General features: G+C 41.8%; 1 protein-coding gene across 1 annotated transcript; it reads left to right on the top strand.

The window, feature by feature from the left end:
• Positions 1 to 1129: 1129 nt before the first annotated feature.
• SLC35D1 (solute carrier family 35 member D1) lies at positions 1130 to 26342 on the top strand. The gene is made up of 12 exons (XM_067563342.1): positions 1130 to 1254; positions 2094 to 2127; positions 2221 to 2307; positions 2978 to 3045; positions 5111 to 5182; positions 6289 to 6357; positions 7447 to 7549; positions 9826 to 9918; positions 14560 to 14627; positions 15585 to 15663; positions 21063 to 21145; positions 21647 to 26342. The coding sequence occupies exons 1-12, from the start codon at positions 1145 to 1147 to the stop codon at positions 21753 to 21755; spliced, it is 975 nt and encodes a 324-aa protein (XP_067419443.1). The 5' UTR covers positions 1130 to 1144; the 3' UTR covers positions 21756 to 26342.
• Positions 26343 to 27521: the final 1179 nt, after the last annotated feature.

Here is a 27521-nt window from a genome sequence, read left to right as displayed (position 1 = left end):
TAATATCACTGTGGGCTGTATTAACAGGTGTTTCATGTGTAAGACATGGGAGGTAACTGTCCCGCTCTACCTGGTGCTGGTGAGGCCTCAGCTGGAGTACCATGTCTAGTTCTGGGTGCTTCACTTTAGGAAAGGTGTGGAGAAACTGGAGAGAGTCCAGAGGAGAGCAACAAAAATGATACAAGGTTTGGAAAACCTGACCTATGAAGAAAGGTTCAAAAACTGGGCAGGTTTAATCTTGGGAAAAGAAGACTGAGGCAGATCCTGCTAAGAGTCTCCAAATACGTTAATGGCTCGTGTAAAGAGGGCTGTGATCAATTGTCCTCTGTGTCCCCTGAAGATCAGCCCAAAAGCACTGAGCTGGACCTGCAGATAGGGAGGTTTAGGTGAGATATTAGATAAAAACATCGCACGAGCAGGGTCAGTATCCTTCGGCAGGGGCCTCCAAGGGATGACCTCAAAGCAAGATCACTGGTGCTTGCTAAGAGCAGGTTGGACAAACACCCGTCAGGGACGGGCTAGGAGGTTTACTTGGTCCTGCCCCAGGGCAAGGGCTGGACTCCATGATTCCCAAAGTACCTGGCCTAAGCCAGCAACGCCCTGCCCGTCCCTGCACTGCAGTGCGCCCACTCCCAGGGCAAGGGCTGGACTCCATGATTCCCAAAGTACCTGGCCTAAGCCAGCAACGCCCTGCCCGTCCCTGCACTGCACTGCACCCACTCCCAGGGCCGCGCGGCTGCCCACTTCCCGGCACCCACCCCAGCGCTTTGCTCCCCTCCCGCGGGCCGGCAGCCCTGCACCGCGGCGCCCGCCTGCCCCTCCCTGGACAACACCCCGCGCGCGCTCGGCCGGCTCCCGTCGCCTCGGGCGCAGTTTAGCGCCTGCGGACGCTGGGAGAACCTCACAGCCCCGGCTCCCGGCGCTGCCTTCTGCCCCCGAGCGCGCGCCCCCCACGCCGCTCCGCGGCCCCGCCCCCTGACCCTGGGCTCCGCGCCCGGCGCCGCCCCCCGCTCGCTCCCCGCCGGTCTGACGTGCCCCTGCAGCCATGTCGGCAGCCGCCGCGCGCAGACGCCAGGCAGCGGCAGCAGCAGCAGCAGCTGGGGCTCAGCGAGAAGCCCCCGCTGGCGGAGATGAGGAGCCGGGCATGGCGGCCCCGAGCCTCAGCGTCTGCCTCAAGCTGCTGGCGGCGGCTCTCTACGGGCTCAGTTCCTTCCTCATCGTGGTGGTGAACAAGAGCGTCCTCACCAGCTACGGGTGAGCCGGGCTGGGCCGGGCCGCCGCGGGCAAAGGTCGGCGCTGCGGGGGCAGCCGCGGCTGGTTGCACATTAACTCGCGCGGCGGGGCCTGGCGCGCTCTGCACCCCCGTCACACACACACACACACACACACGCGGCTCTGCCGGGCGCAGGGACCGGGCTGCTCCGCACGGGGGAGCAGCGGGATCACAGCAGCGAGCGGGGCCCCGGGGCGCCAGCTGACATTCCCCCCCCCATGCACAGCCCCGTGGGGCGCGCGGGCCGGCATTGGCTGGGGCGCCCCCCTCTGCCTTCCCCGGCTGCAGCGGCGGCGTTCTTCTGGCTGCAGAGCCGGGGAGTGTGTTGCGGGGAGGCCGCTGGATCGGTCCCGTCCCGCGGGACTCTCGTCTGGCGTGGCCCTGGCGGCGCTGCTGCTCGCTGCTGCCTCCGGCTGTCGCGCGTCCCGGTGGCTGTGGCTGGGTTGTGGGCTCTCCCCGGTGCGGTGCGGTGCGGAGCGGGGTGTAGCTTAAACTCCCTGAAGGGCTGCGTTCAAAGCAGCTAAGGACGTGAGTCGGCTCGTGGCGAACAGCACAAACCACCCCGGCGTCCCAAAGCTGGAAGCTCCTGGGCCTCGGGTGCCCTTAGCTGCTCAAGGGTACGCCCGGCTTTTTAAAACCTGGCCCGGGAGTGCTAGTTTCAGGCAAATGTTAATGGGCTCATGTTAAGGCCAAGTTAAAGAGCCAACTTTTAAAGGGGACCCGATCGTGTTTCCATGTGGGGTCCTCCTCTCTCCCGAATGTGACTGACCGAAAGTGCAACGTTTAACTGACTGACTTGTATTTATTTCTTTGACTCTAGCTTTCCCTCTTCGCTATGTGTTGGATTAGGCCAGGTTAGTTGGATTCCTGAATATTGCATGTTTCTAATGGTGTGTGGGAGGGTGTCTGTGGGATGGAACAGTGAGTGTTTTGTGCTCCTCTTACAGATGCTGGCCACCCTGATTGTGCTTTGGGTGGGAAAGGCGCTCAGGGTGGTGAAGTTTCCAGACTTCGACAGAAATATACCTCGAAAGGTAAAATGTTTTCACCTCATATAGTGTCTAATGTAAAATACGTTGTTTAAAACACAGTTCTTACTATCTATCCTTTTAGACTCTGGGCACTTTAAATTCACATGGTCTTTAAAAAGTTCAGTAACATTTAGTGCTCTTCTCTAGACTTGAAAGAAACGTTTTTTATTTAAAAGTATACCATTTAAAATACTTTATTCATCAAATATAACATGGTTTCTGCCTTATTACATTATGCAATCCAGCACAGAATTCTGCTCTGTAAGGGATTTGTTGTACTCTGAATTTATTTTTGTATTCCCATGTGTGTCTTTTCCCAGTTTATGCTCCCTTTAATTTTAAAGACACTATTTATATGCAACCAAAGATGTTCCGTTGATGTTTCGCAAACTGTTGCCTAAGATAAATGCATTTTTCAGAAGTGTGTGTGTGTTGTAATTAAAATAGGCTGCACAAATGTTTTTTGCTTGTCATCATACTGAGATGGTTCTCTAACTGAAAGCTGTTAGAGTCAATGCTTTATTTTGTTATCTGAGGTCTGAATGTGTGTGAGAGAACTAACCATTTCAGGATGGAAAAATTCTGATCATGTAACCATGATACTCTTTGAATGGGTAGTTCTCTAGCTGTCTTTAATTGTTTATTGAGTGTTGTCCTTCTTATAATTTTCTAGACGTTTCCACTACCTCTTCTATATTTTGGGAACCAAATCACAGGACTGTTCAGCACAAAGAAACTGAAGTATGGATAACTTTTATCATTTAGTGAGGTTATAATGTCTTTAATATCACCAGAGGCTTGATTTGTGGCAATGTAGGGGAATAAGGGTTATAACTATTATTTGACAACTAGCAATCAAAATGTAACTGTATTCAAGTATCTTATATATTGGTATTTATTTGTGTGTGCAAATAACTTTTTTTTAAAGAGTAGGGAGGGATAGTTACGTTATTTCCTGTTTTAAGTTGAGGTTGGCCTAAGGGGGTTGTTGGTTAGTGCAATATACTTATATACACACACGCACACTATATAGGAGACCTGGGTTCAGTGTCTAGTTTCTTGCTCCTGAGGTTGATGCAGCTACTCCACTGTGTGCCTCTATCATCCCCAACTAGGAAGCAGTGTAGACAGGTTCTGAAAATTCCCCTGTAGTCATTGGCTACAGCAATGGTCCCAAAATGTGGGGCATGCCCCCTAGGAGGGCACGGAAGAACATGGGGGGGCACAGTAGGGCCCGGGCCAGCCCCCCCGTGGGGTGGGGAGGGAGCACCACCCAGCCCTGCTCAGCCTCACTCTGGGCCCTCGCCCCCAGCCTCACTCCTGGCCCCAGGTCCTTGCCGTGCTGTGCCTAACCCCCAGCCACCTCTCCTCACCCCGTTTCTGGCTGTGGCCCTGGCCCACGCCCCAGCAGCAGCTCCAACTCTTTGGTAGGGCACAGACCAGGTGGGTGGAAGCGGAGCAAAAAAGTGTGGGGACTGCCGGGCTACAGGAAAGGTAGTTATGACTGAGGTAATTAAGTAGGGTGGAGGAATGTGGGATCCTCTCTACTCTCCACCTGATGGTCTCTTTCCTTGCCATGGGATGTGCAAAATTTTAAAAGGGCCATAAATCACAAGATAACACTCTCCTGACTGGTATTTACTGATCTGTCAGTATCTTCAATGAAGCTTATTCCTGTGATCTTAGAGGACTGTCTCTTCCTACGCTTGAACAGCATCTGGGGAGGTGGAAGGAAAGGAGTGGGGAGAGACTACTAAAAGATGCTGGCCTTTGAATCTGCTGAAGCAAGGAGCTTGGGCGGACGGGAGAGGAAAAAGTACGATATATCTGATTTGAAGTGACATTTTGAGGGAAAGTACCCCACGATCAGCTACCCATCTATTCATGGACCCCTTTTTTATTATAATATAATTTGATTATTTTTACATAGAACCAAGTGAAGCCTTAAGATAAATAGATATAGTTGGTAATGTATATACTCAACTCTGTTGGTTTTTTTGTTACTCTGGATGCTCTGGGTTTGGGGTTTTTTTTGGTTTTTTTTTTGTTACTTTAGTTTTGAGCTTGAAAATATCCCTACAAAATCAAATTATTGTTAACCTCTGGAAGTAATATGCACTTTATTCAGCTGGTAGGAGATGGAGACTTTCTCCTGTGAAAAGTCTTTTTATCTATCAAATTAATGATTTCTAGGAGGGATGTCATTGAATTCTTACTGTTGTGGTAGTTTTGTATAGCTGTAATTTTAATCTTTCTTCTTCTAAAAATGTGGCTGTCAAGATTTCCAGACTACTGTACGCTTTTCAGGAGTCTGAGTTGTCTTACATACCCCCAAGTTTCACCTTACTTAAAAACTATTTGCTTACAAAATCAGGCATAAAAATGCAAAAGTGTCACAGCACATTATTACTGAAAAATTGCTTACTTTCTCATTTTTTACTATATAATTATAAAATAAACCTATTGGAATATAAATATTGTACTTACATTTCAGTGTATAGTATATAGAGCAGTATAAACAAGTCATTGTCTGTATGAAATTTTAGTTTGTACTGACTTCGCTAGTGATTTTTTATGTAGCCTGTTATAAAACTAGGCAAATACCTAGATGAGTTGGTGTACCCCCCAGAAGACCTCTGCGTATCCCCAGGGATATGTGTATCCTGGTTAAGAATCACTGGTCTAAAATACTTTGAATCAATACCAAGTTATCACGGTGGAGATGAGCTTGGGGTGTAAAATAACATGTCTGTGGAGTTGAAAACAAAGTAACGTACAGTGTTTAATCTTATTTATTCTTTTGCAGCTTGCCAATGTTCACAGTTCTGAGAAGGTTTTCTATTCTGTTTACAATGTTTGCTGAAGGAATTTTACTCAAGTGAGTTATTTACAAAGCTATCAATTAATCTTTAAGATTATATAAAGATCATATAATATTTAAAATAGTGAAAGTGCTTGCAACATTTTAGTAAACCTTTGTGCATAGAGGATTTGTGCACTCAGATTTAGCTGGCTAAAAATGGGTTTTAGAAACATGGGGGCAAGGAAGAGAGAGAGAACAGGATAATACATAATTTTATTATAAAGATAATTATCTTATGCTGAATGGGTCCCTCACCCGCATGTTTTATCCAAAAAAAAAAAAAAAAAAAGAAAAACATCTAATGCATTAAGTCTATGTATTTAACTACAAAGCTAAGGGAGGAAAAAGTTAAGATTTTCACATTAATAAGGCACTTTCTACACTGCATCTCTATCATATTTGTCACTAGGCTGACTCCCACTGGCGGATTATGTCCATGTGCCAGATGGTTAACACACAGTTAATTCCCAACAGTGGGGGTGTAGTGTATTTTGGCAGCCTTGGTGGATGAGGTCAAGTCTCTAGCTTAATTGTCTTAATGTAGTTGGATTCTAGCACTGTTCACTTGCAGTGTAGGCAGGATCATTAACTCTGTGTATATAGTTGGATTTGTCAGTCTTCCTACCTTGTAATTCTTTGCGTGGGAGACTATCCCAAAGTGACTTGCATCACATCTTACAAGGGTCACTCACTGTATATTATTGGTGTCTTTCTCCTTCCTTCTCCTGGAAATTTCACCTTTTTACAGGTTAGTCAGTATTGATGGCTGGTCACTGGTGCATTATGTCATTTCTCTGGTCCACAGCAGTGATAGGTCACAAATGGGTGTTCAGGTTCTCTAATATTGGGGCTAGCTGTGCAACACCAAGCTGAAATCTTTAACTGTAGTGGGCGCAGATAGCACTTACTAAAGTGTCACACCCCATCATTCCTAATAAAAAAAACCCCATAAATAGTCTGCTCTTCCAGAATTTCTGAACTTTGCTCCTTATATGTTGATTCTACATCAGGTAAAGTGTGACCAGAGTAAACACTTTTCCCTTAATACTAGAAATGGCACTGCAGTGTCAAAATTGAACTGTGCTTATGAGTGATAGTAAAGTTCTTGTATCTTTTTTCAGGAAGAAATTTTCTTGGGGAATTCAGATGACAGTGTTTGCAATGATAATTGGTGCATTTGTAGCTGCTATGTAAGTCTTCAAGTATTTATCCCTTCTATTTTATATTACACAGATAGTTTATGTTATGGCAATTTGTCTTTTAAATGGCTTGTACAGAATATATGTTAGTTTACAAAGTTAATTAGAATTCATAAACTGTCATAATTTAAAAGTAGAACTTAAATGATGAAATCCTGCCTGTATGCTCTGCGATATGATAGACCAATCAGAGAATTCTAAACTTAATAGCGTAACTTGTCCTTGTTTAGCTTCCATTTTTTCCATGGTGTGTGATGGCTATGGTAAAGCCTTCATGTCGATAGTGATAGATTGGGGGTGAAGCCTAGTCTGCACTCTGAAGTTCTACTGTTTTGTTAGGGGTGTGACTTTCGGGTTTTTACTGGTATAATTATATGTAAAAATAATGGTGAGGGTCCAGTTATATTGGTATTAAGGTGCCTTTTACCTGTATAACTTATTCCCCTTCTAGTAGGTGAATAAGATATACTAGTACAAGCACCTTTCTATCAGTATGATTGAAAAAGTTAAAACGATAAAATTTTCTAGTGTAAACAAGGCTTAACTCATCATTTTAAAATATTTTATGATCCTTTTAAATGGAAGGTGCTAAAGTAGTGGAAAGCATTGAATTTCATTGTCAGTAGAAAAACTCACTTGATGACCTGTGAGAAGACTGGCTGGCTAGTTAGCAACTTGACGTTTTGTATGTTTTCATCCAAAAAAAAGTCCAGAACTGGGGAAAATGGCTTCCAGACTAAAGCCCCCATCCTCAAAAACGTATGCATGTGCTGAACTTTACTAACAGGAGTAGTTCCACTGATTTCAAGGGGACTGCACATGCTAATAAAGTTAAACACGTGTAAGCATTTGTAGCATTTATGGACTGGGGGCCTTGGTTTGTACAATTAGTGGTGCTGAATACCCCATTGATTATATTGAATCTTATTTAGCCCAGTGTCTCAAATGCCGAGACTAGCCTGCCTGGTAAGCTCACTGGAAATGTCTTTTCTACATGGAATTTATCAGACAAAATATAACATGGAGGAGTTTTAGCAGTGTTACACTCTGAGCAATTTAAAATCTTAATTTCCCCCCCAGTGCTGATTTGGCATTTGATCTAGAAGGATATATTTTTATCCTGATTAACGATGTCTTGACAGCTGCAAATGGTGCATATGTAAAACAGAAACTGGATTCAAAGGTAAGCTGATTTCCATTTTCATTTTAAGAATGCCATTATTGTGTCGCAAAGTAACAGCTAATCTCCAACACTGCCGTTTTAAAAAATTCGTGCATTATGGGTAAATGAAAACCGAATGGAAAGCTAGTTGTTGGAGACTGAAAATGTGAGTGTATTCTGCAGCTGGTAATATGGTGTTTTTATAAGCTGTTCCTTTCCCCAAGCATCTGTTCTGTCATTGAACTCATCACATCTTGTCATTTTTATTTAAAGTAGAACTTTTGCAGTTCCTTATTCTTGTTTGTCCTGAATGATATTCTTTTGAATCTTAACTTGACACTTCTATTTATTTGCAAATACAGTTGCATGTAATTTGAAATAAGCTATAAATTCAATTTCATCAAACTGTAAGCACACCAGTTCATTTTTATTGGAACTATATTTATTCGAATCTGGGTGAAATAACAGATTCGGCTATGTAGCTACAAAGTTCAGGTCATTTAAAGGAATTAAAAACCTGGTTCTTCACTAGACAATGAACTGACCTTCTCACTCCCTCCCACTGCTTTCAAAGGCAGGGAGAGCTGATAGGTTGGCCAGCACTGCTCTTGTTTCTGCAGCAGGACCTGGAAATGAACTTCTGTCCTTATTGCTGCAACTGCGTGGCTTTTTTTAGCACTGGTGCGGAGGGACGCTCTATAGTGCACTGTGGGGCAACTGGACATGAACAGGGATTCCCTTTATGAAACGGTGAACATAAATATGCTGTATTCAGTTAAGATCTCGCCAGTGTTGCTGTGTTCATAGCAGGTCAACTTCTGAGAAAGAGAAACTAATTGTTTTGGCTACCCTGAAAGTACAAGGATGAGCTTATCAGAGGTGCACAACATACAGTTTGAGGGCCAAGTGTAACTTTTAACCACAAGGTGAGGACAAACCTTTACACTGCTAGTGAACTCAATTTCTATTAATCTAGTGGGAAGATACAAGTACAAGCCCCTGTAAATCATTTGGTGCATTTGTTGTATCTGACACACAGCATCTTCTTGATACTGTGTATTGTGAACGTTGCTTTACTTCATCACAAGAAACAAAACAAAGATTGTTACATAAGTTTGTGCAGCATAGAGTGGTATCTTGAGCATAGGAGAAGTGTGTGTGAATAAGGTGCCTAGGGATGGGCTTATTTTGTATTCATGTCACCAATCTGCTGCTATGGGAAATGGCAAAATATCATGCAAACATTTGAGCTAGGTATGCTATAGATGCCTGTTCTTCTACTGGCTGTCCTAGATCTTTCTAGCATTACAGCCTTACCCTGCAATCTTACGGTGCTCCAGGGATAGCTGCAGTCTGACAGGGAAGCCACTTCTGTTTGATGAATGGCAACTATTAACCAGTAACCAAGCCTGCTATATTGAAATCAAACTAGGTAAAAGTATTGCCTAATGAACAAAAAGGGAGAGTTTTACAAATCTCATAAATAGTGCTTTGTCAAGCCTGCCGGAGGTATCTGTCTGGTACACTCATCTGTCTGTCTGCCTGTCTATATTAGGAGTTGGTTTGTGTTTGATACCTCATGTCAAAACACAACTCCCCCCCAACAATGCACCTTCCCTCTTCTCTCAGAAAATTATTATTAACGCTTTGGCTGCTGGTGTAAACGAGGCCAAACCATAATGATGCAGAAAACCCAATCAGAATGAGGGCTCAATCATGATTCCTGCTTCAGGTATCCAAGGGAGACAAAGTGGGTGAGCTTATATCTTTTAATGGATCTGTTGGTAAGAGAGACAAGCTTTTGAGCTACAGAGCTCTTCCTCAGGTCCAACACAGTTTGACTCTGTCCACCTCAGTAGTTGGTTGTGGGGGCCCATGGAGCTCATTTACTTAGAGGGTGCTCAGAAATCGCTCATATTCTGATGAACATCTGGCTTCTCTGTGAATTCCAAACCGAATTGCTTTCTCTACCTGAAATGAAACTTGGCTGTGTTCCTGAAAGTGTGCCTGCATTTTAAAGATCTGAATATGGATGGTTGTTTTAAAATTTCAGCCATGCCTTTGTGGGTCTCTGAAAGAACATCCAAGCACAGAATTTGCCCAGTCGTTCCAAAAGTATCATATGCAAGATAGGTTTATTTCTTAATATTTAAAATGTCCATGTTTCACTTCTAACTATGCAGGAATACCGCATTCATTTAACTGATGAGATCTGGTTTTGTGTAGCTTTCTGTATAAAGTTTTATGTCCCTGTTTGGTGGAGCCAACCTAAATATACAACTATTTCCTATTCCTAGGAGCTGGGAAAGTATGGTCTGCTCTATTACAATGCACTGTTTATGATTCTTCCCACCTTGGCCATTGCCTGTTTCACAGGAGATGCGCAAAAGGTAGGACTCTTGTTCCAAATTGCAAGTCTGTAGTTGCACAGTACGTATTTTCTGTGTCAAATGTATGCTTCTGTATTGCTAGAGAAAATGGTTTTTTGGCTATTCATCATAACTCAAATGTGAATGCAGAATGGCTTTCTGTTTTCCTGTAACTTCTCAACTATTTTAACAAAATTTGCCATTACATATAAATATGAAACTATACTAAGTTTGATCCCCTACTCTGTATCTGAAGTATATAGGGCATGTACTGAATTTGGATACAAGGGATCATTTTTGGAGGGAGGAGTGAAGAAACCACAGAAGTTCCACATAAAAATTAAGTATAAAGACTTGAGAGTGACTGTTGATATGAGAAACCTTATTTCTGATTAAATCCATGGAATGGCTTTATAGTGATCTTCATAAGGATTAAGCAGTTCCTTTTTCCTAAAGAGGAATGGAACAATTAAAACCAAATACTAGGAAGAAGTGGAGACTTCAGAGTAGGTTTACTGCTGACCAGCTTGTACTAGAAAGATGAAACACTGCAAACTTCTTGGCTTTTTATTTCTTTTGACTTGTAGAGGCACTTGCTTTATTTATGGTGGATTTTGAACAGTGAAGGTTAATATTTGCTAATATCAACTCTTATCAATATCAGAGAGGTAGCCATGTTAGTCTGCTTTCAGCATAACAATGTGAGTTCTGTGGCACCTTAAAGGTTAACACATTTATTTGGGCATAAGATTTTGTGGGCCCACTTCATCAGATGCATGACCAGTATATTATCTGACTGCCTGCTGATCAATGTGCTTAAATCTGTAAGCAAATTTAGAACTTACTTAGGTGCAAGTGTGCTTTGCTCTTCTAGTACCGACAAAAGCATTGATCTTGCACACCTCTTAGTAAAATAAATTGATATACCTTCTCCCCAAAGAGATACTACTTGAGACTTTCACCCATAGATAACTTATACCAGGGGTTCTCGAACTTTTTTTGCTGGGACCCCCTTTGAAAATATTTCAAGCTGTGATGACACCCCTATGCCATGGCACCCTTATCAGCATGAGCAGGGACTGACAGCTCATGACCCCCATAATAACCTTGTGATCCCCTGAAAGGTCACAACCCCCAGTTTGAGAACCCCTGGCTTATGCCAAAAAGTGAAGGATGGAGCAGCTAAATATCATTTGGGAATGGCCTTTATCATTCACACAGAAGGAATTTATACAAGTAATGCCAATTAATATTGTCAGTTAGATGAGTAAATCTCTTACATATCAATAGAGACAGATAATCACAGAAAGCAGTTAGTAGTATTGTTTCTTTTAATAAAGCCACAATCTGCATACACTTACTATAAACTATTTTGGGATGTTTGTGATGCTGCATAGACATTTAAATAGGGAAATCTTGTAATCTAAAGCTGTATCTACTAGTTGGAACTTTTTTTTTCTGTTTAATTAGACGTTTAATGTAACTAATAATCAAAATGATGGCAGGCGGATTAGGTCATGGATGTATGATTAGCTGTGAAAAGAACTGGGTATGAATAGAGAAAATATTTCTGTGTGTCCGTCCCCTAAGCTCTTCTTTGAGATAGGCCAAAGGCAACTCAGCTGGACTATATTTGAGGAAACTTTACTCATTTATAAATCGGAGCCAACAAATGTGGAGATGAATGTCAGCTCTGTGCTACACTGTAGAGTCTGTGTATTCACAGTATGTGTAGAAACCTCCTCTTCCCAATTTTTTGAATAAACTTTCTTTTGCTCTCTAAAAAAGGTCTTGGCAATGAAGGTGAACAAAGACTCATTTTGTTTAACTTAGTCCCAGGAAATTCAACATTCACAGGGTTATGAAACTTTATTTAATAAATGCATGTATTTATTTTAATGTTTTTTCTAAAGCATATTGTTGTACTAAATTATTCTGCACTCTCTGCTAATCCAAGAATTAATTAATAAAGCAATAATAAAAAACATAGCCACAGAGGGAGAGTGGCCATCTATTATGTAAAGATGCTCAAAAGTGGGTTTATGTGGAGTGCTAACTATCAGACAAGAAGATTTCAGAACCATAGGAAAATGTTTGTAATAAAAGTTGATAATTATTTAGTTTCCACTATTAAAGCATGTAAATGATCTGTAATGATTATATGTAGTTTTTCATTAATCCGTGTCAAAGGTATCAACATCTTGTTGAGCTCCCAATTACGCAGCAGGCAGAAACGGCTATGTGCTGAGTGCAAGCAAAATTTACATCTAAATAATTCTTAACAATGAAGTGAATAAACATCAGTGAAGCCAGTAGGTTTAAGTTTCTTTAACTGGTCAGTCAGCTGGTTTACTTTCTATCTTTTTCAAATATATATATATATATATATATATATATATGGTCCACATCATCTTAGTCTCTGAGTGCCTCACAGTCGTTAATATGTTAATCCTCACAACATCTGTCTGAAATACTGCTGTAGTATATAATACTATTATCCCCATTTCACAGATGGGAACTGAGGTTCAGAGACTAAGTGACTTGCCCAAGGTCACACAGGAAGTCTGTGGTGGATCAGGGAATTGAACCCAGGGACACTAATCAAGGGACCATCCTTCCTTCTCTAAAATACTTCAAAGGGGGCATTATGTGGTACTTGAGAATATATCCAGCCCATAGGCACTTCTAATACCACATAATGAAGGGGGAGAGAACCTGTGTTTTCTCCAGTACTGACTGGGGTGTGTGTGCTTACCACATAATTTTGAGCAGTGCTGAAAATTTAAATTGATAAATAAAAAAGCTTAAAAATTAACATTGATATCCATTGAAATCATTTTTAAAAACCCACCAGTTCTGCCAAGCCTAATTATTGTATAGTGTAAATATTTTTAAAAGTACATATGTATTTATAATCTGGCACATATACACTTGGAGTGCATATGTCTGTTCATAGGTGTAGTGTATGTATTACTGTAATCTTCTTAGGTATAAAATGGAATAGACTATACCACTGTGAGACAAATAGCTCATTCTCAAAGCCATTCATAATACCACAGTTGGGGTTTGATCAGTCAGTTGGCAGCATCTGCTATGGGTTGGCATTAGTAACTATTTGCCTATTCTAAATGTAAATCATATAGAAATTGACAGCCCTCAAATCCCAATAGCAGTATTAGCAACTGTGTGTAAGGTTGTTCTCTTGGGGTAGGTCTACAGAGCAGTTAAACATAAGTGGCTGGCCTGTGTCACCTGACTGGTACTCACTGGGCCCTGGCTGAGTGGCTGCAAAATGGCTGTGACAGGATGCAAGGGGGAGGGTCCCAGAACTGGCTCCAGTTGGAACCTGAATGTCTACACAGCTATTTTTAGCCCCATGAGCTGGAGTCACCTAACTTGGGCCAGCTGAAGCCCAGATTCCAGAAGTCCAAATGTGCCCTTCCCACCTGCCAAAATCTCCAGTTCTCCCCTGACAGTTTATTAGTTGTAGTTCTGCGTCATCAATGCATCTGTAGCATACAAAAACTGTATTTATCTGAAGCTGTTGCAGAATTTCCAGGCTGCCATACCAGATAATTTTGCTGCAGAATTTAAGTCAAGGTTACTGGGGATATATTGGACCTTGACCATAACTGATTGATTTATACTGTGTATCTTTAAACTGCACATGCACCAACAGCTTTGACAAATGAATGGAATAACTTTTAAAAAAATGTAAAAACCCTACCCTCTGATACTTATACTCCTCAGTATATATTCTGGAGAGAATCCAGAAGAAAGCAGCACAAATTATAAAAGGTTTACAAAACCTGACCTATCAGGAAAGATTAAAAAATAGACATGTTTAGTCTTGAGAAAAGAAAACTGGTGGCAGAGGAGAGAAGAGGGGGAATGACTTGATAAGTCTTCAGCTATGTTAAGATCTGCTATGAAGAGGACTGATCAACTGTTCATGTCCACTAAAGATTGAGCCCAATATTTTTTGTCCTATCTTCAGCAAGGGAGATTTAGGTTAGATACTAGGAAATACTTTCTAACTGTATAGGTAGTTAAGCTCTTGAATAGGCTTTCAAGGAAGATTGTTCAGTTCTCATCAGTGGAGGTTTTTAAAAACACCTGTCAGGGATTGTCTAAAAGAGACAAAATGGGTGTGGTAACTTCTTTTACTGGACCAACTTCTGATGATGAGAGTCAAGCTGTTGAACTTACACAGAGCTCCTCTTCAGGTCTGGGCTGAGTGACTTGAAGAAGAGCTCTGTGTAAACTTGACAGCTTGTCTTTCACCAACAGAAGTCAGTCCAATAAACGATACTACCTCACCCATCTCGTTTAACATCCTGCGACCAACAGCCACAACAACACTGCATGTAGGGATGGTCTGTTTACTTGGTCCTGCCACAGTGCAGGGGACTGGATTCGATGAGCTCTTGAGATCCCTTTCAACCTTACATATCTATGATTCTAGAATCTGGATTCAGACTAAGCTATGGTACTCAGAAGGTTGTAGTAGCATTGGTGGATGACCTCTTCATGGCCATGAACCTAGGAACTTCAGTGCTTATTTCAGGCTTTTCACATTAACTGCAGCAAAACCATAAAGGATTAAGCCTTCTGTGGAACATTAATTTTTCATTTTTAAGAGATTGGATTTATTTGTTTCAGGCAATGGAATACAAAGGCTGGGCAGATACACTCTTCGTTATACAGTTTACACTCTCTTGTATAATGGGGTAAGGATTTACTCTAACTTTACTGTTGTTTACTTTAAGCAGTAATCTCTCTACTGTATCCCACCAACAGATACTAAGGAAGTGCCTTACTATGAGGGCCAGTTCTGTAATCAGTATGCACAAAAAACTTCAGTTAATGGTGGGGAGAATAATCTTTGCAGGGAAGTTTTACTGTTGATAAAGTACTAATTAGTAGTAAGTCCAGTTTCAGTGGTGGCACAAAACAGTTTGGAGAGAGATTATTGCTTAAAAGGCAGGCTCATGACTTAGACATGTGGATATTACTGTTCATTCTGATTTTTGGAGAGACTGCGTACCTATAATGTTTGTTTTACCTTCTTAAATCTAGCTGTTTTTATGAACAATGACACATCTTACTATTTCCTCTTACATAAATTAGTAGAGTCTTACTAACTCCCACTTTGTTAATCTACAAACTTGATTCCACAAAAAACTCCAGTGATTTCAGCCCACTTCTTAGTAAGAATTAAATAACAGAGTGGGGTAATGAAGTAATTACGAAGACTTCATTACTTCTTAAAAATATAGTTTGTGTGTATATATTATATACTTACTACAAATAAAATTAAATTACACTTGTTAAACTAAACTACCTGTAGAATTTGTGCTGTAGTATACTTGAGTTTTTGATCTGTTTGCTCACTCCTAATTTCCAAAATTTACTGATCACAAAAGGGTTGCCTTGTTAACTATGTGAGTTAGTGAGGTCCTACTGTATAATACAATATAGTGTACATGATGATGGGGGAAAGTTATTGCTGTGTATTTTGACAGATAACATTACTCCGTTGTGAGTTATAACGGTCTCTCCAAAAAAGTAGTGATGGAAACTCTGTAGCGTGGTATATAATTAAGAGCAGGGAGTGAGAAGGCATTTTAGTACAATAAATGCACCCTTCAAATTCAGCTGACAGTTCTTGTTTTTTTCTGCTGCAGGTTTATTTTGATGTACTCCACAGTTCTTTGCACTCAATATAATTCTGCTCTTACAACTACAATAGTTGGCTGTATTAAGGTAAATTGCATACATTTCTTAAGTATTTGTCAAGTTTAGTAAGTTTCCATTTCTAGTTACAACAGTGCCTGTAGGATGCTTGCAAAAGCAGCATAAATATTTATATTCTCTGAGGGTTTTGTATGAATGGAAGGGATGCCAGAGGATAAAATTACTTCTCTCTCAAATTACTAAAAATTCTTAGTCTAGAGCAGTGGTTCCCAATCTGTGACCTGGGGGCCAAATGTGGCCCGTGGGGTCTTTCAAAGTGGCCCACCGCTCCCCTCTTGCTGGCTGCAGAAGGGAACCGCTGCCTAAGGACCCAGGTGGAGCACGTTGCTGCGGGGCTACAAGACCAGTGCAAGCTCCTTGCTGTAGCCAAGGGGACAGGAGATCAGCGCTCCTCTCTCCCTGGCTGTTGCAGGGAGCACGGCAAAGCGCTCCGCCTGGGTCCCCAACTACGTGTCCCCAACTACACATTTCCCTTAAAGTTAAAAGTCTAGAGACTTTAGCGTGTTCATATTGAACCTGATTTCTCATTTCCATTTCTTTGTGTGTATCTAAAATCCAGGTTTTTCGCTTAAGGTTCTAACTTATATTTTTAAACATTTTGGATGGTGTGTATAAAATGTTCATAATAACTTTCTTAATGTATTGGAAGTCTAAATAACTCTTGTTAACACTGAAGCAATTGTATAAAAGCTGTCACTTCAAAATATCACTAACAGAAATTTTGTTGGTAAATTATACAGTTTTAACGCTAATACTACAAACACCTATGCGCATGCTCAATTTAATCAGTGGGACTATTTAATTGGGCAAATTATGTACCTGCATAAGTGTTTGGAGGATCAGGGCCTTTAATGTTCTATATTTTGTTTTGTCAGTAATTGTTTTGTAAAAGTCAAATGACATGCTACCAGTAGAGGCGTGTTTAAAAAAGCATTAATAACTCAGTTCATCATAAATTTTAATCTAAAGTTGGTCAGAACAGACTTTCCAAATTAGTTTTATAAAGCTTCATCCTCATTTAAATCACTCCAGTTTGTTCAAGGCTAGTTTCATGGTGATTCAGGTTACTCTGTATGAATGTTTTCCTAGCTCTAGATATGAGCTTGCATTCTCTGCCCTGAAGGTCACTAGAAAAAGCAGCATTGTTGTATAATTATATGTATCTTGTATTAAATATACTTTGGAAGTGCATTACACTGAAACGTTGCTGGAAGTGACAACTTTACATTGTTGTAGGTCTCTTCTGTCTCTGATTTCTGACTTGCTGTGTGTGTGTTTTCCTTATGGCGTAGGTATAGAGCAACAATGTGCATGTACTACAATGCTGTCTCTAGTAGTGCGGGAACCGGTCTGCTCCTGAATGCCAGTCTATAAGGCATTGGAACCCTGTGCTTTTTGTACTGGAATAACACATGTAGATTGTTGTATCCCCAAAAAACACACAGATTTGAACACACAAACACATGAGCTCCCTGCTTCTCCCTCCATGCAGAGATGCTTCCCTAATTCACTCCTGCTTCTTTATCTTGCTCTCCTCTATGGACGATCATCTCTCTCTACCCTCTTTGCACTAGGCTTTCACCTCCAAACAAGGAGCCCATACCAACTTACTCTCTTGCAAACTGACTCATGGGGCAGGCACTGAAGGTCTTTGAAAGTTTGTTTTTAGCCGTACCTTGCTGTATATTTTAAGAACAGAGCAAAAGAAGCTGTTTTTACATTTTATCTTTAAAATATATTAAATGTTTTGATTCATCAATAAAATATATTGGATTCCTTAGGATAAGGGAACTAAGTTTGTGGAAATTCATTGTTCCATTGAGCAGGCTTAAAGTGTTAACATTTTTGTTAGTGTTGTTGTGTAAAGCAAAGTAGGCAGCTCTGTTGTAGTCAGTGTCTGCAAGGTCAGACCAAAATACAAGGATGTGAATCTGCCAAAGATCAAAACAGTGTGTATGGCCAGAGAAGTACCATTTCCAAACAGCCATAGAACTATAATTTAACTGGTTTGTGGCAGTTGCATGTAATGCCATTTTCATGCTGTACAAAGGCAATCATGACACTTTGCTTATGTTTGTGCAATCAGAAACCAACCCTAATTGTGTATAATATAGCTGAAATTTATAGCTGTGATTAGAATTGCAGTGAACTATAAATTGGAAATAGAAAATCCATAGGTTGAATCAGCCAGCGTACATAAATAGATTGACACTATGGGATTTCACTTGTTCCTTCTGGCATATCACCACCTGTAAGATATGCTTCAGGCCTGTTACCAGATTTGCCTGTCACCTGGGGGTATGCTCATTTATTAGGGTTACCTTCCTGGAAGCGGGGGTGATTCTATTAATGTACTGCTTGTGTGTTCATATGGCTACAAGTCCCCTCCCAATGGAGCTATCCTGCAGGACCTAAGGTTTTCAGGGCTGGGTTCCTCCAGCCCCAGATTCAAAGAAACCCCCCACATATACACACACGCATTCCAGATTAACCGAGTACGTCTGAGCAGACCGAGCTATCAGCACTCTCAACTGACCCCTTATATGTCCCTGAACTCAGCAGGCTGGGTGACACAGCACTTTCAGCAGCCACTCTTATATGCCCCTTTGCACTGCACCAGAATAGAGCACACTTCTGAGCAGGCTAGGTCCGAACAGCACGATTCAGCTGCCCCCCTTATTTGCCCCAGACTCCACAGGCTAGGCAGAGCAGCACTTCTCAGCTGCCCCTCACCACTCTACAATTGTTCTAGTAGTAACCCCCTTGATGAGCAAACCCCATAGGATTTTTGGGCACTCTAGGGATCTTTGGCTTAGGTAAAAGAAGCGTTGCTGCAGAGCAAGATAGGGAAGCCAAGAACACAAAAGAGTAAATGAAGTTTGGAGAGAGAGAGACTGGCAACCAGCGTGATTGTAAGAGTTAGTTTATTGCGAGGTATATAAAACTTATGATACTAATAGTAATATCATCATAGGCGTGCGCAGCACATTTCATTAGGGTGTGCACCCAGGGACTTTTCATGGTCTTTATCAGGGGTGTGAAACTCAAATTCCACCGGCGGGCCACATTTGAATTTCCTGCCGGCGGAATTCTCGTTGCGTCATAGTCTCCGCTGAGAAATATCGTGAGCAGCGGTATTTTGGCGGCAGATTGCGTCGTGTTCTTTTTCAGCAGCGGCTCGCTCTGTCTTGCTGTCCGCTGAAAAATCGCGCACCCTGCTTTCTTTCAGCGGCAGCTCTACCCTCCAGCGAGATGGCGCCGCAGGACACATCAATAAGGTTCGCAACCCAGAACTTGGACACCCCTACATTAGGGTGTGCTTGGTCACACCTGGCACACCCCGTGCGCACGCCTATGTATATCATACAAGGAGAGAGAGACAATCAAACGCTTACAATACTACACAGTTACAGTTGGGGTATTGTAGAAAGCCATCCCAGGTTTGATTCCAAAAGTAGAAAGTTATACCTGGACAGAGAGAGAGAGAGTGTTGGGGAAAGATGTGGGGTGGTCTCACCACTCCGTGCAGCTCAAAGGCTCCCAGGAGACAGGCTGTTAAACTTAGGTCCGGAGCGCTTGAGACAGGCAGAGCCCCCAACACAATCAGTCGGGAAAAGGGGAAGTTCCAGTGGAGCTGATGCAGCAATTGGATCCAGGCATCAGACCCCAGGTTTGAACTTGGGTAGGGGTTTTTGTAGGGAAGAAACAATGGTTCAAGGGAGAACACTAGGTTTGTTTATGGGTAAATGATGACTCGAGAGTATATCTGAGTGGTTTTGTTTATGCTGGACAATAGAAGCTGATCATTCCTGGCTATGGGCAGTGTTCCTTGAGGGAGCTCACAATGCATTCAGGCAGATTCAATGTTTTGGATATCAATAACTAGAATGGTTTGATAACTGCAGAGCTGGGTGTGTGCAGGTGTGGGTTCATTGACATCAGGAGCAGAGATCTCCCATCATGCAGTGTGTCCCTGCTTTGCCAATCCCAGAGTTCAGTGTGATTCCTGCTTTGGAGCTTGGTTCTCCATTCAGCATGCTAATTCTTGTTCCATTTTCTATTCGCATTCGATGTGCTAATCAGGATGCCTCCTTTTTACATCTTTGATGTAGATGAGGCTAGGGGAATTGCCTTAATCCCATCATCCTTGTTTAGAAGGGTTTAGGTGTGTCTCCCACTGCCTTTTTATTGCTTTTGGTTTCTGGTACAAGCAGAGGCGGGGGGCTGGAGGGGAATTCAGGTGAGCCAGAGAGAGAAAGTAGGGGTTTTGCGCCCTGGTTCCCCAAGAACACAGAGCTGCCAGGTAACAGGCCAAATTCTGTCCTCATTTAAATCTGTGCAACTCCATTGTATCTAATAAATTAGCACAGGTCTAATTGCATATACGATTTGGTCCTGAAATTAGTTAACTATTCCATTGCTTTGAGAGTCACAACAGAATCCAGCTCACCCTTGTAGTGTCTTGGCTCTGCATGATTAAGAGGTTAGAGGATAGACCAAGAATACATAGACAGAAAAGATACGGAGGCTTTTATGTGTTAACTCTTTCCAGAGCAGAATTTCCGTTTAGGGCTGGAGATCTCCAAGAGACCGCCCATGTCCGTTTGGGCTTCTTTCCATTCACTGATAGGAGTTCTCAATAATGATCTGTAGCTGCCAGCATCTGTATGTGGATCTCTGCTTGCGTAGATGCTTTCGTATCTTTTGTGTTATGCATTGGGATTAAGCTCCTGTGGAACCCTACTCTAAAAGCCCTGTCAGTGGTTCTGTGGCTGAAGGCAGAGGATGTTGAACTTTGGCATGACTGGAAATGAAATCTTTAATAAAACCAATAGAAGTTTGAGGGGAACTGGGAAACCAATAAAAACAAATTATTGTAACTAAAAAGCTGCTGTTGAAGCTGGTAGGCCAAGAATTAGAGCTGCCAGCTGTATGTCTAGTTTTGGGAATGCATAACTTCTTAAGAGTCAAGATTTTTGTACATGTCAGCATCTGCCTACTTGCAGATAAGGAAGAGAGGCAGAACAAGGAGCAGCTGGATTTCTGAAAAATTCAGTGCTCTGGTACTTTGTCATAAGGTTGTCTAGCAGAAACTTTTTTTCTGTGTTGCAGCCTTTATTTTGAGGGAGGAACATTTTTGGAGCTCAGTAAGACAATATGAAGGAAAAACTTAGTAATTTTTCATGCAAGAAAAAATGAAAAGCCTGAATATTTTAATATTTTCAGTAGCCCTGATATGGTAATTTTCAATCCAGTATTATAAACACAAATGTCAGTATCTTTCACACTGTTCTCTCTCCTGTTTTTTTTCTATTTGTTTCAGCGTCCTGTTTATGCCAATGGAATATATGTAAACAGCTGTTTAAAAATTCTACGCAAAATGCTTAAATCTTTTTTTTTCTTTCCAGAATATATTAATAACCTATATCGGAATGTTTTTTGGAGGAGACTATATTTTCACATGGACAAACTTCATTGGGTTAAATATCAGGTAAGGAAACTAAAAATGTGTTGAGTGTATGTAACACTCTCTTTAAAATACAGTAGAATCCATTTTATCGGGTCTAATTGGAACTGGAACCAGATAAGATCATCAAAACTCCAGATTAACCAGAGGGAGAGAAAATGTGGTGCTGCAGTGTCATCTAGTGGTCACAGAAGAGATTGTCTGCTTCTGCTGCTAGCGTCCTGGTTGTTCGGTTAATGGGGAGAGCCGGTTAAGGGAGTGTCGGATAAACGGGGTTCTACACTAACTTGTAAATTGAGCAACTTGCTTTTGAATTACTGAAAGAAGGATTGAACCATCCAAACAGAATCACTTTTCAAAGTACAACAAGATTGTTGAATTCTGGTAGGAGGAACCCACCACAAAGGTATTATGTAGGAAGTGTTAAGTCCTGCTCCTGCAAACAGTTATGCATGTGAGTAATAATTTGCCTGGAGTTCTGACATTAATGTGCATCATCTCATATTTTTTTTGTGTGTTTTGTAGTATTGCTGGAAGCCTGGTGTACTCTTACATCACTTTTACAGAAGAGCAATTGAACAAGCAGTCTGAAGCTAACATCAAGATGGATATTAAAGGAAAAAGCTCCGTATGACCAGGGGATTACTTATAAGAAGTAACTCTTGTTTTTGTTCAATGATCACTGGCAGTATATAGTAAAAAATTACAATGTGGGTGTCTGTTATGGAATAATGTTGGTACTCTGCATTTGCACAATCTAAATATGCTGCCTTTTTAAAAATTTTATTAAAAAGAGATTTATAATTGACTGCATATTAAAATATACAGTTGGTTAATTTAATCTAGCTATGAGGAATACATCTTTTGTAATTTATTATGATCCAGGCTGGTGATAGAACCATGCACAGATGATTTTGATTTCATAGAAGTGTATCAATCATACCCTTAACATTCAGAGATACAATTTTTTGTTTTCTTTGCAAGAAAACTTGTCCTTACCTTTTTAGTTACAGTTTAGTTCATTTTTGGGTTGTCTTGCAGCTAAGCAGATCGAAGGGCAATCATAAATATTTTTACTTAGCTTTTTAGGGCGAATGATTGTCTTAGACAGCATGAACGGAATGGAGCGAAAAGGGTCAGAGTGATGTCAAAGGTCTCGAAAAGCCCTGCATTCAGTCAGGGGAGGATTCCTCAGGACAAGCTCTGTGGAGAGACCACCATAAGCCTGCCTTCTGAGGAACCCCTCAAACCCTGGTGTGCAGACATGTCCGGGGTGGGGGTGGGAGGGTTCCTGCATGGGAAGAGCTCCTGCAGTGCAGCGCAGAACAGTGTGGAGATGCTAGGCAGTGCTCCGGCCCAGGAGACCCCCTGTGGGAGACTACTGTAGCTTAGACAAGTCCCCTGGAGGGAGGAAGGGAGGAGGACTCTCCAGGCCCTAGAGCAGCTGGGCACAAAGAGGGCTTAAAGCCAGCATAGGCCTCCTGTGCCTCTTGGAGAGGCAACATGGAATCTCACCCCTTATCTCAGAAAATGCAAGCTAATGCATTAGTTTACTTTTTTTGCAAGAAGAAAGCTAATGAGGCAGGATAACATTTATAGACTTTCACGAACTATAAGCCCAGTGGAGCCCCTGCATAGGCACGAAAAGATGACCCGTATGTTTGGCAATTTTGATTTCTTGTCAACATTAAGCTTTCAGAGGAACAGGAAAAGGGGACGTTTCCTCTAGAGCTGGAGAAATAAAGGGAGACTGAAATGTAACTCCTTTTTATTTAATAAGGAAAGGAATGGCTCTGCAACTTGAATATGCAAGTGCAGATCATTCAGTAGATGAATCAATTCTGTAATACACTCTTATTTCAGTCAGCCAGTCATCAGGTTTTAAGTTTTTGGCCAACACGTGCTTGAATAGTCAATGATTTTAATAGATGTTTAATTTTTTTCATGAACTTCTAAGCCTGTGTTCATCCTGCTCAGATTCTGTATGCCCCACAGCAGCTTAGCACCTCTTCTTGTAAAGCTTTCTAGATCGTACATAATATACTGGAGAGCTCAAAAGGGAAGCCTTGAGTTAAAATAAGGGACCTATCCTGCAGGCGCACATGAATAACTTTACCTACACAAGTAGTCCCCATGGATAATTTAATAAGTAAAGCTACTCACATGTGTAAGTTTTTGCAGGGTAAGGCTTAGCACTCACTCAAGAAAATCAATAATTATCACATTTAATTTGTACCATTGTGTGATTGATACAGTTCTGATGTTTTAACCCTGTCCAGATTTTATGCTGTATTCAATTTATTTGTGGATGCAGTAAAATTTCTTTACATTGTGAGCTGTTTTTAATGGAGAAATATTTTTAAAATGTCAAGCAGTATTGATTTTTTTAAATTTAAAATTGAGTAGTACACTATTACTGTCTACATTTATCCCTTTGAATCTTTCTTTGGTTAAAATTGTACACTTATCATTTCTCCGCAATTTATTCCTACTCCCACCCTTCACTTATAAGAAGAGACTTTCACAGGCAATGAATCTAATTGCATGTGGAAGGATATTTAGCAGAACACAGACTGACAGGGGTTTGAAAGAAACATTGCATTTATCAGCATATTTTTATGTAATTGATTACGAGAATTGAGAATTTCTGTAACATTTTCTGTAGAGATATTTAATCAGCATACTGAGTGTCTTTACAGCATTTATCTACTGTGTTTCTTTGGCAGTTTGCATTGTTGGTTAGTCCTCCATTTCAGAATCCTTAAAGGGGTAGCTGGCTTATCTCGTTCTTGTTTTGAGCTAAATGGAAAAATCGTGTATGGTACCCATATTAAACCAAAGGAAAAGGGTGAGGGAGCATTCAACACAAATGACTCTAAAACTTACCTGATTTGTTGTTGCTTTTGCTGGCTTCCTAAAATCACGCAGCCAGTTCCTGTTCTCTTGTGATTCATCACCTGTGGATCAGAGACATATCTGGCTTTGGGACTGGAATGCAGATGGGACAGCGAAGTCAAAGCTGGCCAGTCTCCCCTTTTCAAGGGCTGGATCTCTTTGAGCATCTGCAATCTGCTGCCAAGAAGCATGTAGATTCTTATAAGACCCGCCAGCCTCAGTGAGTGTGGTCTGCTGCATCTTTCCACTTTATCCCTTGCCCAGGAGTCCTCTTTGGTATCCTTTCACAGGTCAGCCCTTGGGTCCATGGGATTCATGTCTTTTGTGGGCCTGGAGTCTGCTATTTATACACTTCTTCTCCCTGCTTTCCCAAAGCAGCCGTGCTGAAATCAGGCCAGTCTGCCCCCATAGCACATCAGCCCTGCCATTGATGGAAGCCGCTTGCTAATTTTTGTGAAAATGCCTCCTCCACCTTAGATGCCTGATCCTTACTCAAGCTACTTCAGCCTCATGTCTTCCAGAGTCTCAGGACATCTTACCTCGTGTGGCACAGATTTCTGATCACCTGGGAGAAATCTCTCTCCTGCCTGGGAACTTCCCCATCTGGATACAGTCATGAATTTTCCACTAGGAAAGTCTTTCTTTCCTCTGGACAGACTCCGTTCTTCTGAGCACTGTCATCAGTCAGATTCTGCTCCCTGGTTCTGGCCAGGAACCTCCTTTCATTGTTGAGCCATGCTGCAGCCTGTGTGGATCTCCTGGGAGTGGCTCCACCTTTGCCCCCCTTCAGTCCTTCCTATCCAGATGGCATTCCCTTTCTTCCCTTGGAGGACAACACTCCTTATTCCTCCCTGGAATCATGTGCAACACCTGCAGCTGTTTGTGTGGCTCTCCTTTCTACTCTCCCTCATCCCGTGTGTTACCACTGATGAAAATCTCTTGGGTTTAGAGGGGGTTCACACCTGGACATTTTGTTAACTTAGAGCCTTTGTTAGGTGGAGGAACACACTTTGTGAGCATAAATTGTCTCGAACTGAGGCTGTACATCTGGATCTCATCGCTTTGGAATCCTTAATTCTCAGTCCCCATGTCCTTGTACATTGGAACAATTCCATGGCAGTGGAGTATGTCAGCTGCTGGGGGGACCTGCAGGACGTCGCTCCTGGTGAAGGCATCCCATCTGGGAACCTGGTTAAAGAGCAGTCTACTCTCCCTGAGATGAAAGCCCTTTATCTGGAGGGCAATAGTACCCTTGCTCAGTCACAGCCATTTGGCTTCAGGAGAATAGAGCCTCACTCAGCCAAGTTTTCAAGGCCATTTGTCAAATGTTGGGATGCTGCACCAAAGATTGGTTTGCTTTAGCAGAGTCAGCCAAGTTTCTCTGGCTGTTTCCAGACACTCGGACCCTGGGCTCTCCTATCTGATGCATTTGCATGGATCTGAAGTGTGGAGAGCTGGGATACTGCTTTACCTTGAAAAAGTGGTGAGGAAAGTCAGGCAGGACAAGACGGCTGTGATTTTTGTTAGCTCTGTGGCACCTATGGTCTTGGTTCTGATGAGTTTTGGGTAATCTTTTCAGTCTGGTGCAAGTTCAGGAAGATGATTCACTACCTTGTTTTGGTTGCTTCAGAACATGTTTTGGATTTTCTCCAGAAAAGTGTTGGAGTCAGTGTGTTAGATATGCGTACCTCAGCCACTGTCTGTGTCTCATTGCTGTATCACAATAGGAGGAAAAGAGTAAGATGTACCATGGAAGAAAACTACTAATTGTTGGTCATAGTCTTCTTCTATCCTATGTCTGGCTCTTCTCCCCTTTTGGGGATGTGTTGTTGCTGTCTATATAGTGTCCTCGTCTTCTCTTATACAATCTTTTATTCTCTCTCTCCCTCCTTCCCACTCCTTCACCTTTGCTCTCGGAGTATCTCTAACTGAAGGGACTGGGTGTGTCTGAGGTTTATAGTTCCGGGGATGAGTGGGATGCCTTGAGTTTTTTATTTGCTTCCAGTAAGTGACACTCTAATGCTATTTGTCCATAATTCCTGTATCACAGGATGGGAGAAGAGACTGTAGTATGTAGTTCTCCCTTCTGTTGTGCACTAAGAAAGCTGTCAGTGTAGAAACTGGGAATTCTGCTATTATGACTCATTATTTGTCATACAATACAATGTACTTGAAGAATTACTTTGGGTTCAGAGCTGAATGGATAAATTGTCTTCTGTTTGCACCTTTGCGTATTTACATGAAGATTCCCCATTTTAATTGATGGTATCTGGGGTTCTGAGTGGGTTTAGTTGGTTCTTACATATACAGAATGAGTATAAATGTGGGATCTGCTAATTCACTGCTGTTCTGTACCCCCTCATCATCAATGTTGCTCATCATTCATGACAATGAGTTATTAGTTCTTCTAGCCTATACCAGCTAGTAGATTATATTGTAAAATTAAAAAGATTTATCTTGGATCTTTATTGCAGATGCCCAGATTTACATTAGAGCCTTAATTATGATCAAATCTGGAGAAGCTACTCCTGCAGAGTAATATTGTCAACCATACACAGTAGGCAAAAGGCTGTAAGACACTTACTTCCCTTTCTTCCACTTCCTCAACAGCATTGTCTATGGTTGTTCCTGGATCATCTACTTCTAGCTATTACATTGTTTTCCCTTGAAACATGTAGATTTTAAATTTGGTAGAATGAAATTGTACCTGCTTGATTAGATCTTTGCTATTTCTAAAATAGCATGCAGGATGATCTACTTGTGAGGGGGGAAATTAGATAATTGTATACAAATTAGATATCATGGAAGTTACTTTTTTTAAACTTGAAAAAATATTCCAATATTTCAATTTAATACTTTATTCAGCTGATGGACCAGCTCAGAAATTACTTGTTAGATATAAAGGATTTTAGAACAAGATAATGGGAGAGATCCACATGCCTGCTCTGGCCCTTTTATGCTGAGTTAAAGGGCCATAGCAGTGTAAAGGGGCCTTAAAATTCCCAGTTCCAGCTGTGGGAGGATTCCCCCAGGGCAGGCACTGAGGAAGATAGCCATAAAGCTGCTTTCTGTGGACCCTCAAGTCCTGATGTAGGCAGTGTGCCTATGGTAGGGGTGGGGTATGGAAGGATGCATTAGGCAGATGCCAGCATCATGGAGATTGCAGCAGATACTGTGGCCCACAGGGTAACCCTGAAAGATTGTTGTAATTTAGACAAGCTTCCAGGGATGTCTAAACTACACCAGGGGCCTCTCTAGAATAGGGAGGGATCAAAGGTGATTTAAAGGCATCATTGTCCCCCTTTTCCCCAGGTTGAGAGTTCTCTGCTGCTGCCCTTAGAGGAGCAGTACAGAATCCATCCCAGGGGGAATGGATTTTTTTTTTCATTAACTTGTTTGACCAAATCACCCAAGGTTTTTTAGCCAAGACTACTACTAGTAGCTTAAAAACTGGAATATTTTCAAATCACTTGTTTGTCTGTTGTCTTGCTGTACGGAGGCATTT

The sequence above is a fragment of the Emydura macquarii genome, unplaced genomic scaffold (assembly GCF_026122565.2).
Source record: "Emydura macquarii macquarii isolate MOO-44397 ecotype Brisbane River unplaced genomic scaffold, CSIRO-AGI_Emac_v2 contig_2481, whole genome shotgun sequence".
Lineage (NCBI taxonomy): Eukaryota > Metazoa > Chordata > Testudines > Chelidae > Emydura > Emydura macquarii.
Note: the sequence above shows the minus strand (reverse complement) of the source record. Positions and strands in the feature narration are given on the sequence as shown.

Bases quoted from the DNA above. Each gene is read 5' to 3' on its own strand.
- SLC35D1 (XM_067563342.1), top strand. From the start codon at position 1,145: ATGGCGGCCCCGAGCCTCAGCGTCTGCCTCAAGCTGCTGGCGGCGGCT. The intron at 3,046-5,110 runs GTATGGATAACT...ATTCTTTTGCAG, and splicing joins TTCAGCACAAAGAAACTGAA to CTTGCCAATGTTCACAGTTC. The intron at 21,146-21,646 runs GTAAGGAAACTA...TGTGTTTTGTAG, and splicing joins TTCATTGGGTTAAATATCAG to TATTGCTGGAAGCCTGGTGT.